This window comes from Talpa occidentalis, unplaced genomic scaffold (assembly GCF_014898055.3).
Source record: "Talpa occidentalis isolate TD23 unplaced genomic scaffold, MPIMG_talOcc4v2.1 talOcc4.2, whole genome shotgun sequence".
NCBI classification, from domain to species: domain Eukaryota; kingdom Metazoa; phylum Chordata; class Mammalia; order Eulipotyphla; family Talpidae; genus Talpa; species Talpa occidentalis.
In genome coordinates, this window is record NW_023602073.1 from 19,407,043 (window position 1) to 19,421,514 (window position 14,472).

Genomic DNA, 14,472 nt, shown 5'->3' on the forward strand with positions numbered 1-14,472 from the left:
TTGGAGAAGGAGGTCAGAAGGTTAAGAATATACAAGGATGAAAATTAAATGGAAAACCTTCTCGAACTTTCCTCCATGTCCTAACTTATTTATTATGGGGCATGAAAAGACAAGTGCTTTGAAAGAAACCTCAGGTTTATGGACTATGTCTGCACCTTTGAGGAACATTGCCCAAGTCACTGCCCCTTCCTGAACCCCACTTTTACATTGCCAATGGGAGCTGAGCCTAAGCTCGTAAACCTTCTTTTCTCGTGGATGAGACATCTGGCTTCCGGGGAAACTGAGACAATTGGACACAGAGAGGTGAAGGCAGAGATTTTAGACCACTTGATCCAGCCACTGAAGTAGAGTTTATGATGGACTTTTTTCTTCTGTTCTTGCCCTGAGTTGTGAGATGAGTAAAGACACAATGGCTAAGAAAGTAAGGCATGCATAACAGCAAGGGGGAGCGGCGTGTAACTCCAGCCTCACTAAACACATAACTTTGGGTAAATCAGCTTTTCTTTTTTTTAAAAAAGATTTATTTATTAATGCATACAAGAACTGGGGTACAAGACAGAGATGTGGGGGGGTGAGAGGATGCACCAGAGACAGAGTAGGGGAACAGAACAGGCAGATTGATCAAAATACATTGCTGAGGGGAGCAGTGGGCGAGTCAGGAGAGGTCTGCTGTGCCATGTGGGTTGCTCCCTGGCCAGGGATCAAACTTGTGCTGCAGTGGCTGCGGCAGCTTAATAGATTGCATCTTAACCCCTTGCACCACCAGGAAGGCGCTAAGTAAGTTTTTCTATTTGTACTTATGTTACTCAGTTGAATTAAGAAGGGGCATTGACCTTGGGCCAGGTCCAGTGCTAAGGGTTTAACTGAATTATTTCCTCTTTTTCAAAATTAGCCCTGGGAGTTCATATTATTCTTCTCCCAACTTTTCACAGGAGCACTAGAGTCAAGGAGGTCACCGTGCCCAAATTCACATGGTTGGGTAGAATAAGGGAGTGAGAGGGGGCTTGAGATTTTAATCTCTGTAGTTCTTTCCACTGTGGTTGACAGTAGGGCAGGAGAGTAGGCTTCTTGGGCAGGAAGTGATAAAACAGGAAGCCTGTCCTAAAGGGCTTTGGTGGCCTGGTCAGATGCCATCACTTTGGTCTCCTCCCCCCTCGACCTGAGACCTCTTGGAAGAGATTAAAAATCTGGATAACAAAAAGTTCTGTTTTCCAAGAGAACTCACAAATGCCCAGGATCCCCCAGCAGCAAGAGCTAAACCCCATCCGAGGTACTTTTTGGCGAACCTGGCAGAGCCAGGGCCGGTGGAGGGGCGGATTGGAAAGAAGACACCATGTTTTCAATAAGCAGAAGTGCTAGTAGAGCTGAACTGCTGGGCCACCCCCGTGGGAGAGGGGAGAGGGCGTGGGGGACCGGCAAAGGGAAAACTAATGCAGATTTTTTTCAGATATCTCTTTGTTATCTCATTCAAGCCCAGTGATTGCTGAATTCACCCCTTTCTTGTAACTCTGTTACAACACCCTCCCCCCGCCCCCGTCACCCCAAACTTGTGGGTCTGGAGACTCTCTAGGAGAAAGAATTCACCAGAGTACTTTTGGGTAGTCCAGGCAAAAGTTGAGTTAAAAGGGGGACAGGTGGCGGAAAGCTTGTGCAGGAGGGTAACCAGCTGGGAAGCAAGTGTGGCCTAAGCAAAACTACTGTAGACAGGAAGGAGGAGGGTCTGGTTGAGTCTCCAGGAGGTTGGTGGGGTTAAGTACATTATTTATGTGAGAAACCCAGCAATTCCTGGGGCTCTGCATCATCAACTTATCAATTCAAAATTTTAGCTGAACCTATGGAGCAATTGTTGGGGAATGATGGAGGGCGGACATGGGTTCTTCCAGCCCATGACAAGTACTTTTCATTCTTAGGGGAACTTATGCCTCATTTCCACGATCCTTCATGGGGCCTGCACCTCCAGGACATGAAGAGGACAGCTGGAAACTTCCATAAATTTTTAATTACATTCAAATTAAAAGTTCAAAAAAATTATTTGCATTGAAAGAAGACAGTATTCAGAATGGTAGGTTATCCCCCAGAAAGTGGTAGTTGTCTGGGCCTCTCTGGTGGTGCAAGGGGTTAAGCACAGCACTATGAAGCTGTCTGCAGCTACTGCAGCATGAGTTCCATCGCTGGCCAAGGAGCTACCCACATGGCACAGCAGACCTCTCCTGTCTCCCCCACTGCAACCCTCAGCAGTGTGTTTCAGTAGATCCACCTGTTCTGTTCCCCACTCTGTCGCTGGTGAATCTTCTCATCCCCACACCTCTGGCTTTTACCCGGTTCTTGTATGCATAAATAAATAAATCTTTAAAAAAAAAAAAAGAAAGTGATCGCTCTCCCTGGTCACCCCACCCCCTACTGTGTCAGAGCTTGCTACACCAACTGGAACTAAGGTTTCTTTTAACTTTGGCCAATCTGATAAATGCAGATCATCTCTTTGATTATTGCTCTGGAAGAACACTGCATCCTAAGCTGATGCCATTTGGCTTACTGTCTGGAATTCTCCCCACACCCCTAACACCCTCCTTTTCCCCCTTTGGGCTCGTTTTTTCTTACTGATTTATAAACACTTGAAGGCATTATAAAGTGAGCATATTAATATGCTTCCTTCACATATATGGGGGATAACTTCCCTTGCTTGGGGCCAGCTGCTGCCCCGTTCTCTCCGCGGGACCCTGGGTGGTCCGTCCTGTGATACGTTTTAAAAGCTCAAATAATAACATCAGGAAGTGTATGTGGCATGTCCACACCATCCCTTTGGGAGGTGCCTGGGAGGTGCCCGCATCTCTGATCTGCCGGGACCATCCAGGGGGGCTTTCACAGTTCGGGCGGGCGGACTGTGGCTGAGTTCAGGTCCTCACCGCCCGGTGAGCGCCGACCGCTCACCCGCGGGGGCCAGCAGAGGCGAGGGCACGGTGGAAATTCCAGGCCCTCTGAGCCCACCCACGCCCCAGAAATCCTTGCCGACCTGTGATTGGCCTGCGCGGGCTTGAGCCGGGCCTGCATGGGTGTCAAAAGGCTGTTGAGGGGCCCACGAGCCTCAGTCTTTTCAGAGTCAGGATCTCGGGTCATGACTGCTCCGCTGGGGGCCTACTATCTTTTCCCCCTTCTCCTGACCTGCTTGGTGCAGACAGACGCCAAGCTCGAGAACACCAAGGTGAGTGACTTCAGAGAGGGTGGGGCAGGGCTCAACTGTCGTTCCTCTTGGGTCCACCGGTGGGACTCTTCCCTCCAGCCCTTCTTGGAGACCTGGCCGACTTCTGCTTTCTTTCTCTTTGCTGGTTCTCCTAAATCTTCCTTTCCTTCTCCTCAAAGAGGAGTTTTTTGAATTGACTGTGGGTAGAGAAGAAAGGTTTCCTTCGATGGGGCCTCTCTCCCCTTCTCCCTCTGCAGGTGGACTGGGTGCCCCTCCAGCCACATCACTGTCTTCATCAGAGCTGGGGCATGAGGATGGGTGGGGATCAGGGATTGAAGGAGACACTGAGTTGGGGGCTCTTGACTCTCGACAAGCCCCCCAAAGAAGAGGGGGACACTATGTGGAAACATTAGGGATGGATAAAATTGGAGAGTTAGCAGAGAAACATAAAATATGAAGAAATGAGCAGAGGCCTAAATGACCATATTTGGAATTAGGAGTCTTGGCTTCTGGTCTCAGTCCTCTTCCCAGTCCATGGCTCAGTGGCCTTGTGGATAAAAATGTATGGCAGTGAGAGGGACTCAGTCAGGGCCAAGCAAACTCATCCAACATGGTGGCCATGCACAAGTCACCTCACCTTTATCAGCCTCAGCTTTCTTACTGTGGATTTGTGTGAACAATGCCGGTGATCTTTGAGCAACATGAGTTCAAATTGCCTGGGTCCATGTAGATGTGGTTTGTTTGTTTGTTTTTTTTTTTTTTCTGTCTGTGGATTCTGTGTTCTCCAATCCAACCAACTTTAGCTGCCCTGGCAGAACCCATGGACAGGAGGATCAGTTATAAGGAACTTGAGCACCCTTGGATTTTGGTATCCACTGAGGTCCTGAAACCAGTCCCCCTAAAAACACCAAGGATCGACTGTAGTTAAGTTTGGGGAGAGTCAAAAGTAATACACAGAATTTTGACTTAACTGCCCTCCCTACTTCAAGAGCCAACTGTTATTCTTACACATAAAAAGTATTCTGTAAACTGACTAGATTACCTCCAGGGTGATGACTTATTTTTGAGAATTGATGTGGCTTTTCTGCTACCCAGTGCTGCATAACTGAGTGTGGAGACCCTCGACTGTAGAATTTGCTAACGGAAGCTGAATCCAGAGGTAGTTGAGACATAGCTGACAGACTTAAATCAGTTGGGAACAGCTATGAATGTCAGAAGTGAGCTGAGCTACAAGGAGTCTCTGACTTCCGAGCCTCTCTTACTCCTGGTATTCTTATACCCAACATTATTTTCAGTAATTTTCTTTTTTTAAAAAAAGATTTATTTATTTATGCATACAAGAGGAGGGGTACAGGCCGGAGATGCAGGGGGTGAGAGGACTCACCAGAGACAGAGTGGGGAACAGAACATGAAGATTGACTGAAACACACTGCTGAGGGGAGCAGCGGGCGAGACAGGAGAGGTCTGCTTCACCATGTGGGTTGCTCCCTGGCCGGACGGAGATTGAACTCAAGCTGCAGAGGCTGTGATTGCTTCATAGTGCAGTGCTTAACCCCTTGTGCCACCAGGAAGGACCCTTCTTCTTCTTTTTTTTAAGATTTATTTATTTATACAAGAATTGGGGTACAGGCCAGAGACACGGGAGGGTGAGAGAATTCACCAGAGACAGAGCGGGAAGCAGAACAGGCAGATGGACCGAAAACACTTCTGAGGGGAACAGCAGGCAAGACAGGAGAGGTCTGTCATGCCATGTGAATATCTCCCTGGCCTGCTGGGAATCGAACCCATGCTGCAGAGGCTGCAGACAGCTTCGCAGCACTGCGTTCAACCCGCTGCACCACTGGGAGACTGTTCAGTAATTTTCATTGTAGTAACAAAAGGGGCACCGGGCCCACTGCTCACCTTGGGGCCAGGAACCACGGAGATAGATATGGCCGCTTTCATACAATAGTACATTTATGTAGGCCTCAGCTTGCTGGTGTGTATGAGTGCGTGCATGGAGGGAAAGGAGCAAATTCTGCAAAAAGAAAATGACTTTCTCCCCAAGAAAAGACACTGAGTAGTTACAGCCTGGTGGCTGGTTATAAAATCAATGGGCTTAGGAGTCTGGGGAATGTTGAGTTTGAGTTTGAGTTCTATCCTGCCTTCTTCTTCTTTTTTTTTTTTTTAAAGATTTATTTGTTTATGCATACAAGAACTGGGGTACAGGGCAGAGGTGTGGGGATGAAAGGGTTCACCAGAGACAACGTGGGGAGCAGAACAGGAGGATCTACTGAAATACACTGCTGAGGGGAGCAGCGGGCAAGCCAGGGGAGGTCTGCTGCGCCATGTGGGTAGCTCCCTGGCCGGGAATGGAACTCAGGCTGCAGTGGCTGTGGATAGCTTCACAGTGCTGCATCTTACCCCCTTGCGCCACCAGGGAGGCCGCTACCCTGCCCTCTTTCGGTGGGGGCGGAGGGTTTTTGACTAAAATCCTTTTTAGTCCATTGCATTTCCAGGAGCCTAATTTAATCCTCACTTAAGTCTGGACTTATCTGATTTTGTCCTCTCCCCTCTCTAGTCAGTTTCTCTCTGACTTCTTTCTGCTGGGTAGTTTAGATATGTAGCTTCCTTTTTATACTTCCTGTTTATACTCCAAGAACCCACAAGCAACTTTCATCAGCTTCCCCATTCAGGCAAAAGGGATCAGGATAGGCTGGGGAGCACAGTGCAGTCAGGAGACCCAGGGACTGGGTGGAAAGCGACAGAGGCAGAATAAAACAAGATCTGCCTCATAGAGGAATCGAACCTAAGGTCAGGTAATGAGAGTTTCATGCAGAAATTCTTTGCTATGTGGAACTCTGTTCAAACATTCAGACTTGAGGCATAGGATAGCTGAGCAGATGATGAAGGCGGGGCGCAGATGCCTCAGTACATGGCTTGAGGAGCTGGGTATATGAGAAGTGGGAAGGTTCCAGGCAGATCTTAGTGCCCTACCTGCAGTGGACATTTGAGCTCCCACCTCCTTCCCTGGGAGTCACTATTGGACTTGCAAGTTCATCGTAAGAGCAGGAAAGAACATGAGAACGAGAAGTAGTCAAAGTAGGGTTAATAGGAGATTCTCACTTGTTAAACCTGGAAGGCTCTCTGGGGGGAAGATAGGAATCTAGATGAATGTCTTCATTGTTGCTGTTGTTTTTTAAAGATTTATTTTATTTATTTATGCATACAAGAGTTGGGGTGTAGGCTGGAGGTGCAGGGGGTGAGAGGATTCACCAGAGACAGAGTGGGGAACAGAACAGGTAGACTGACTAAAATACACTGCTGAGGGGAGCAGCGGGGAGACAGGAGAGGTCTGCTGTGCCGTGTGGGTAGCTTCCTGGCTGGGAGTGGAACTCCTGCTGCAGTGGCTGTGGATAGCTTCATAGTGCTGAGACTTAACCACTTGCGCCACTAGGGAGGCCCAAATGTCTTCGTTTTACCAGTGGGGAAACTGAGGACCAAGGATGAGACTTGCTCAGACTCACAAATAAACTTGACAGTAGTGTTGGCTTCTTTTTCACCCCCTGTTGTCACTTTTATTTCCATTTATTTTATGCTGAACTTATGCCCAGGCCATAAGTTTCTGTTTCTTCAGTATCTTCTGGGGTATCTTTTCCTCCTTTGCAGCCTGCTCCTCTGGTCTAGGAACAACCTTCTCCTTCTCAGTAAGGGGCATCTCAGTGTGGCAGCGGGAGGCTGGACGTTCTGTGATATGTTCTGGGGCCTTTGTTCACCTGGCTGTGCTCAATGACCAGAGAATCTGCATCTAAACCCTTAAGGTCAGCACTATTTTCTGCATTTTTAAGCATGTGCAATAAAAATTCAGCTCTCTTGTTGGGCTACCCATCCTGCTTCCAGTCCTACTGTGTGGCCTGGGCACAACTGCCCCCCTACCCTGTAACCCTGTGTGGTGCACACTGCTTCTGTTGACAACATTCTGCAGGCAGTAGGTGGCTTTTTGGATGTGCACACCCTGATGGGCCAGGCAGTTTCTCAGTCTTCTTAAAAGGAACATGAAAATTTGAACTTCTTCATTCCCATGACTTTTAGGGTTCTCCAGGTCAAGTGAGTAGCAAACCGTTTTCAGAGCTCACCTAAGGCCACTTACAGGAAGAGGCAATGTTGGCTTCTGACTCCCTGGCCAGCGCACTCTCTACTCCACCAAGTGATGAATGGAGTAAGAAGTCAGAAGACCTATGGAAAGTGAAATGCAGCGAGGCCATCCTGAACTACTCGGGCAATCAAATACCTTCTCTTCACTGAGGGGATTCAGGCAGGATGCTTCAATCCCGAGACCAGGGGTAGCCTTGTTTTCTTTTTTTTTTTTTAAGATTTATTTATTTTTGCACACAAGAACTGGGGTATAGGCCAGAGGTGCAGGGGGTGAGAGACAGAGTGGGGAACAGAACAGGCGGACTGACTAAAATACACTGCTGAGGGGAGCAGCAGGGAGACAGGAGAGGTCTGTTGCGCCATGTGGGGTGCTCCCTGGCCAGTGATTGAATTCATGCTGCAGTGGCTGGCAACAGCTTGACAGTACTGTGTCTTGACCCCTTGTGCCACCAGGGAGTTCCAGCCTCGTTTTCTTGCTGTCTAATAGCAGTGTGCTCTTCTACGTGGCCTCATTCCCAGGTCTCCCATCCAGCTTGTGAATCTCTGCTCTTTTCCATTCATCCAAACATTTCCCAGCATCTTCCCTGTGCGAGGATAATGGGAAGAAAGACCGAACTGATTATTACTTAAAAAAACCTATTGACTTTCAAAAGAAAACACAAAAAACAAACAAACAAAAAAACCCAAAACCTATTGGCTTTCAAGTCATAAGACCTAAGTTTCAGTCCTGTCATCCACACTTGTTTGTTTTTGGGTCACAGCTAATGCATGTTTTATTCTTTGAAAGATTATGCAGATGTCAAGAATTGTTGTTGCCAATATTACCCTGTTTTAAATTTCCAGATGAATTGCTACAAAGATGTGAAAGGCACCATCTACGATTATGACGCCATCACTCTTGATGGGAGGGAAAAAATTCAGTTCAAAGATTATTTTGGCAAGCATGTCCTTTTTGTCAATGTGGCCACCTATTGTGGACTGACAGCTCAGTATCCTGGTAAGAATTCATGGACACATCACCAGTGACCTAGTGAGTTTTTGAATAATAAAGATGACTGGGCCCCATCTCTGAGAAGCAGAATCAGAAAATTCCCTGGAATCGGACCCGGGCATCCGTATTTATGAAGAAGGCCCCCAGTGGATCCTGTGTGCTGCAGACTTGGGAAAGACTATACTCTGATAAGAGCTTTTATATTTTTTCAAAGATTTATTTATGCATTTATTTATGCCTGGGGAGCAGGCCAGAGGTGTGGGGGGCTAGAGGACCCACCAGAGTGAGTGGGGAGCAGAACAGGCAGATATACTGAAATGCACTGCTGAGGGGAGCAGTGGGCGAGTCAGGAGAGGTCTGCTACGCCATGTGGGTTGCTCCCTGGCCGGGGATCGAACTTGTGCTGCAGTGGCTGCAGATAGCTTCATAGGTTGCATCTTAACTCCTTGCATGTCTGGGTATCTGGGATCTAACGTCAGCCCTGCCGCTAACAGCTTTCTTGACCTAAAGAGCTTTCCTTCTCTGTGTCTGTTTCCTCTTCTGCAAAATGAGCACCACCAGGGACTGCTTTCTGTACAAAGCAGTGAGTGTTTCTAGCCACACCACCATGTTGTTCCTTCTCTCCCCGCAGAGCTGAATGTGCTTCAGGATGAGCTGAGGTCCTTTGGTCTAGTAGTGTTGGGCTTTCCCTGCAATCAATTTGGCAAGCAGGAACCAGGAGAGAACTCAGAGATCCTTCCAGGGCTAAAGTAAGTGCCTGCTTGAAAGCTCAGAAGAGGCAGGGCCTATCTTCCCTTATTGCCACCTATCTGGGGGTGTTCTGTGTGGTTGGGCCGATGAGCTCAGCAGCATCTGTCTGCTGATTTTAACTTCTACCTCTGCCGAGTCTGGCAGTGTCCAGAGATTCTCCCTCTGCCCTGCAGTAAGACCTGGAGGGACGGTGGAGGACTAAGAGTACAGAAATAGCTGACATGAAAACAGTGTGGGGACAGGACAGGTGGGGGAATAAAGAAAAATTAAGTGAATAGGAGGGTGGGGCCCAAGGCCAAAAAAAAAAACCAAAACCCAAAAATTGGCCTGATTTTCCCTTCCCAGCTCTGCCTACTATGTTTCTACAACATTTTTTTAAAAAAAGATTTATTTATGCATACAGGAACTGGGGTGTAGGCCAGAGGTGGGGGAGAGGGGAAGGGGAGTTTGTGTGAGAGAACTCCATCAGAGACAGTGTGGGGAGCAGAACAGGCAGATGTACTGAAATACACTGCTGAGGGGAGCAGCGGGGAGACAGGAGAGGTCTGCTGTGCCATGTGGGTATTTCCCTGGCCAGGGATCGAACTCATGCATGCTGCAGTAGCTGTGGATAGCTTCATAGTGCTGAGACTTAACCCCTTGTGCCACCAGGGAGGCCCCTAACTCCACAACTTTTTTGTCCTTTCCCCTAACCTCAGATCCTGAGGTCCCATCCTAACTTTCTCTCTTTATTCTGGAGCTTCTTTACAATATTATGGCTCATTGCAGGTATGTCCGTCCAGGGAGAGGATTTGTCCCAAATTTCCAGCTTTTTGAGAAAGGGAATGTGAATGGTGAAAAGGAACAAAAGGTCTTTACCTTCCTGAAGGTGAGTGAATTCCTGACATGAGTCTCTTCCCTGCTGCTGCTGCCATAGAGGGGTGTGGTAGAAATGGACCCAAAGGCTCAGGCCTGGGAAGGACTGGACTCTTCAGGAGAGACCTCCAAACACCACCGGGCCTGAGGTTTAGGCTGCTAGTGTCAGACTGTGGCTTTGTGTGGTGGGCAGAGTTGTGTGGAGTGGCAGCTTTTCCTGGCACCACACTCCACTCTTGTTCTTTGACATCTACATGTTCATTCAGGGCATGTTTCCCGGTGCCTGCCATCTGAAAGACAGTTTGTTAAATAACGAGGAAATTAAGATGAATAAGACACATCCCCACACCCTGATGAGTTCATACTAGAGAGGAAATAGAAATCAACAAGTATAGAGCAGCGTAGTAAGTGCCTTCTATGAATCACTGGCTTTCAGATGTAGAGATTGTGTGAGGATGTCTAGAGATCACCAGAGTACATAGTCTCTAAGTGCTGGACTGTGGGCCAAGCTGGCTCATGTTGAGATTTTTATATATCCTTAATAAATTGAAGAAAACAGGTCAGTGTCAGAAAGGTTTCATAAACTCACTTGCCCTTTTTTCTAAGATTAGGACTACTATGTAATTTGTCTTCCCATAACCTTTAAAAAAATTACATGATCAAGTGATGATGTTTTCAAATTTTTCCTTACTTGATAAAATAAAATGTTGGCAACCTTACATTGGTCTCAAAAGGTATGTTTTAAATGCTGCTGACCCAAAGAAACCTAAGACTTGGGGCACCACATTAGAATTACTTTGCAGAGAAGGAAACGAACAGCAAGAGAAGTGACCTGTCTTCCCCACAGCGGCATGGTTTTGTGATGGGGCCTGTGGAGAGACAGAGAGGGAGCAGACTTTGACTACACTGCCTGTGGCATGCTAGTGCATTAATGGAGTGGTAATGCAGAGAACTGACTAAGAATCACAGGAAGCTGAATTATCTAGGTCCAGGGAGGAGAGGGTTACCTGTGGGTGAAAATAGCCCACATCACCCAGGGATGGAAATGATGTTGCTTCTCCTTGTCATCTTTCTGTTCCAGCACGCCTGTCCTCACCCCTCGGAGTTTTTGGGCATGTTAAAACACATAACCTGGGAACCTGTAAAGGTCCATGACATCCGCTGGAATTTTGAAAAGTTCCTGGTGGGGCCTGATGGCGTCCCTGTCATGCGCTGGTCTCACCTGACTACCGTCGGCTCTGTGAAGGCAGACATCCTGGCCTACCTGAAGCAGTTCAAAGTGAAGTAGGAAGGCTGAATGGGGGTGTGGGCCATGCAGCCTCTTGCCTGAAGGCTTGTTCAAAGCAGCCCATCTTCTCACCACCACCTCTTCCCACATCCAAATGGCCTCCACTGGACCAAATCACCTCTCTGCTGTCGAAGTTCCCACTTCCTCCCACATAGACCTGTTCGAAAGCTCCTGCCACTTCTCCTTACAAGAGAATGTGGATGAAGAACAAAAGAATGGAAATCCTAAATCCTCAGACCTCGTTAAACATTTAATGGCTCCAGTCCATCAAAGGAAAACCATGCCAGCAGCTCCTGAAAATGTCCCCAGACTTCCTGACTCCCCCTCCTTTCTCTCTCTACCTTGCAGGTGTAGACACAGCAACAGGAAGGTCATCGCACAACTTACGTTCCACTTTATAACACGCCTCCATCCCCAGGACAAACGCATGCGTCATTTTCCAACTCTTTTCAGCTCAGTGTTGGCCGAGGACACCCCTCCTGGAAAGCCCTTGTCAATGCCATGCCCCTGCAGGAGCCCCAAGGTAGAGTGGGCGCAGGAAAGCACCTCACGTGAAGTAAGGGCATCTCTGTCATAGTGGGGCCCAGAGCCCCTCTGATTTGGAGTCTGAAAGCTGTCCCTGCTGTTTGATGCTCAGTGCTCTGAGGTCATGATGCCTGGCAGGGCCGCTTTCCCTCTCTACCCAAGACTCCTCGTGTCAGAACCAGCCTTGCCACTGTTGCCAATAAAATAATTTCTGCAGCATCTGGGATCATTGGTGCTTTTCAAATCCTACCCTGTTCCTGCTCCCATCATCTCTTCTCCTCTTTCTCACTGTGACTGTCACAGCGGGGGCATCACCCAAATTACTTGAAACTCTTGGACAGAAAATTTCCTCCCAGAATCTTGAAAGGTGGTCACCTGATGAGTTGCTGTTGTCATCCCCTTTTAGGAAGTGCCTCATTAATTCATGACCCCTGTCCACGGGCAGGCTACAGTCAATGACTGGCCAATACGGTGGGTAAAGGCCAAACTCTGACTTCTCAATTTAGAACAGCTTTAAAGGGCTCATCCCAGAGGCAGAGACCCCCAAGTTAGCTGATGGCTTTGGTACTTGTAAAATTTGCAGCCAAGATTTTCCCTCTGATACATTATGCTTATCTTCTTTGCCTCACACATATTGACCCTCAGATAAATTTCCTGGATGCAAATCTCCAACTTAGAGTCTTTCCAGGGTACTCAACCCACAATAGTTGGTACAAAAGTGATCTGAGAAAGAGGCTAAAATGAAATGTTTGAAGCTAAATTACCCTCAGTGAGGAATGGGCGAGTGCAATTTGTCACTGGCACAAAGTAGTAGGGTAATTGGTAAAACCTTCACAGAGATTGTTCAAATCTGACTTGAGATGGTCCGCTGGTAGAAGGATTTACACTGGCAAATATGATCTGTTAGGTACTTGAGGAAAAGAGGAGAAACAATAATTATATGAGGTGGTAGATTTGGATGGTTGTGACTAGAGGAAATTGATGCCTTGGAAAGAGACCACTGAAGGCTGGGGATGATACTTCTTCCAGTACACATTAACTGTGAAAGCCAGAATGCCTCTGCAGGCCCTCATAAGGAACCACTCATATCTTGCAACTTAAGGCACAAAGAAATAAATTCAGGTCTTGCCTTAATCGCAGGGACGGTATTGGTAGAACACCAAAGAAGGTCAAATTCCCAGCATAGGTCATCTCGGTCGTGGCTCTGATGGGGAAAGAACAGAGCCTTGAGATATTGGGTGTAGACATTTGGTCTAAATCCTGAGATGTCTCAAGACTAAATCCCCTCCCCCAGCCTGAGCCGGTTAGAAGCAGCCCTGTTCCTCTTATGAAGGGCTACCGTGTCCTTCTTGTTTGAGGGGAAAAAAGCCTGAGATGAAATGCCACAAATGGAAACTATGGATTTCTTTGAGTGTGAGACTTTAGACAGTTTTCAAATAATTATTGTTTTTCTGATTCGCTGAACCTGTGTTGCATCTATATGTTAAAAAGAGTGATTTTTTGAAGGAAACATATTTGGACAATCTTAGCTTAAAAAAAACGAGGGGCTGGTGGTGGGGGGATGGGTGGCAATTCAAGCAGAAGACTCCGCGCAGGGGAGAGGGGCACCGAGGAGGTGCGGGGAGGTAGGATGGTCCAGTCTGGAGAGTCCGCGGGAATCCAGAAGCTATGACTGTGCGCGAGATCGCTACACGCGGAATACCCACCCCTCGGCGAAACGTCGACTGGAGTGCAGGTGACAGACATATCTCCCAAGTAGTCATGTGAGCAGAAAAGTCAAAATCCAGATAACAGCGCCCCTCTGTCCCGGGGTCCTACCGGGGAATCGTTTAGGTGCTTTGAATTCTGTTGGTTTCCCACATCAGAAGTGACCTGTTTATTTGATCTCATTTGATGCTTTAGCAAGAGTATTTAAGTCTTCGTCTGTGAAAGAAACTTCAGTCCCATTCATTCCTCCCTATCCTCAAGTGTCCCTGGTGTGGCTCCAGTGGCATCATCGGTTAGGACGGTACTTATAAGACAGTATGCTCGTGAGCAATGCCGAGGTTGTGAGTTCGAGCCTCATCTGGAGCAGATTTTACTTCCCTCAAGCCCCTATGCCTTCAAAGCCTGGTGAAAGGGGGAGTTATTTGGAGTTATTCACTGGAGTGGTTCCATCTCATGCAGGGCTTGCTCAAGACTTGCCTTAGAATTCTTTTCTTTCATCCCACTGCCTTCCTCCATCACTTCCACCTAGTGCTTGATTTAGTGCTAGGCAGTTGAAAAGTCAGTCGTTCATCATATTCAATTCCACAGAAAAGTGACTCTCAGAGTCTCAGGGCCAGCATGCAGGTAAATAGGAAAGTTAATAAAAAATTATCCTCGTGTCTTAACTCCAGGATACATGGGTGATTCTAATTTTAGAAAGTATTTTGGTGGACAATTTCCATTTCCTTGAACTGCTTTCCTTATCTCAGTTTCTTCATGCCTCTGGGATCACTCTTTTTTTTTTTCTAAAGAGTTATTTATTTATGTATACAAGAATTGGGGTACAGGCCAGAGGTGTGGGTGGCGGGGTGTGTGTGTTTGTGTGAAAAGATTCACCAGAGACAGGGTGGGGAACAGAATAGGCGGGTTGACTGAAATACACTGCTGCAGGGAGCAGCAGACGAGTCAGGAGAGGTCTGCTGTACGATGTGTGTACCTCCCTTGCCCGGGATCGAACTCGTGCGACAGTGGCTGAAGATAGTTTCATAGGTTGTGTCTTAACCC

The 14,472-nt window shown here is 47.6% G+C and overlaps 1 protein-coding gene across 4 annotated transcripts; it reads left to right on the top strand.

The window, feature by feature from the left end:
• Nucleotides 1-2,989: 2,989 nt before the first annotated feature.
• On the top strand, nucleotides 2,990-11,940 carry LOC119251818 (epididymal secretory glutathione peroxidase-like). 4 transcript variants are annotated; one of them, XM_037519111.1, is made up of 7 exons: nucleotides 3,161-3,199; nucleotides 6,827-6,978; nucleotides 7,250-7,500; nucleotides 8,156-8,309; nucleotides 8,935-9,052; nucleotides 9,822-9,921; nucleotides 10,990-11,940. In XM_037519111.1, the coding sequence occupies exons 3-7, from the start codon at nucleotides 7,396-7,398 to the stop codon at nucleotides 11,194-11,196; spliced, it is 684 nt and encodes a 227-aa protein (XP_037375008.1). In that variant the 5' UTR covers nucleotides 3,161-3,199; nucleotides 6,827-6,978; nucleotides 7,250-7,395; the 3' UTR covers nucleotides 11,197-11,940. The 4 variants fall into 4 exon arrangements, with proteins under 4 accessions (XP_037375007.1, XP_037375006.1, XP_037375008.1 ...); XM_054698058.1 differs by lacking the exon at nucleotides 3,161-3,199 and adding an exon at nucleotides 3,418-3,435; XM_037519110.2 differs by lacking the exons at nucleotides 6,827-6,978; nucleotides 7,250-7,500 and having other exon boundaries at nucleotides 2,990-3,199; nucleotides 10,990-11,187; nucleotides 11,545-11,940.
• Nucleotides 11,941-14,472: the final 2,532 nt, after the last annotated feature.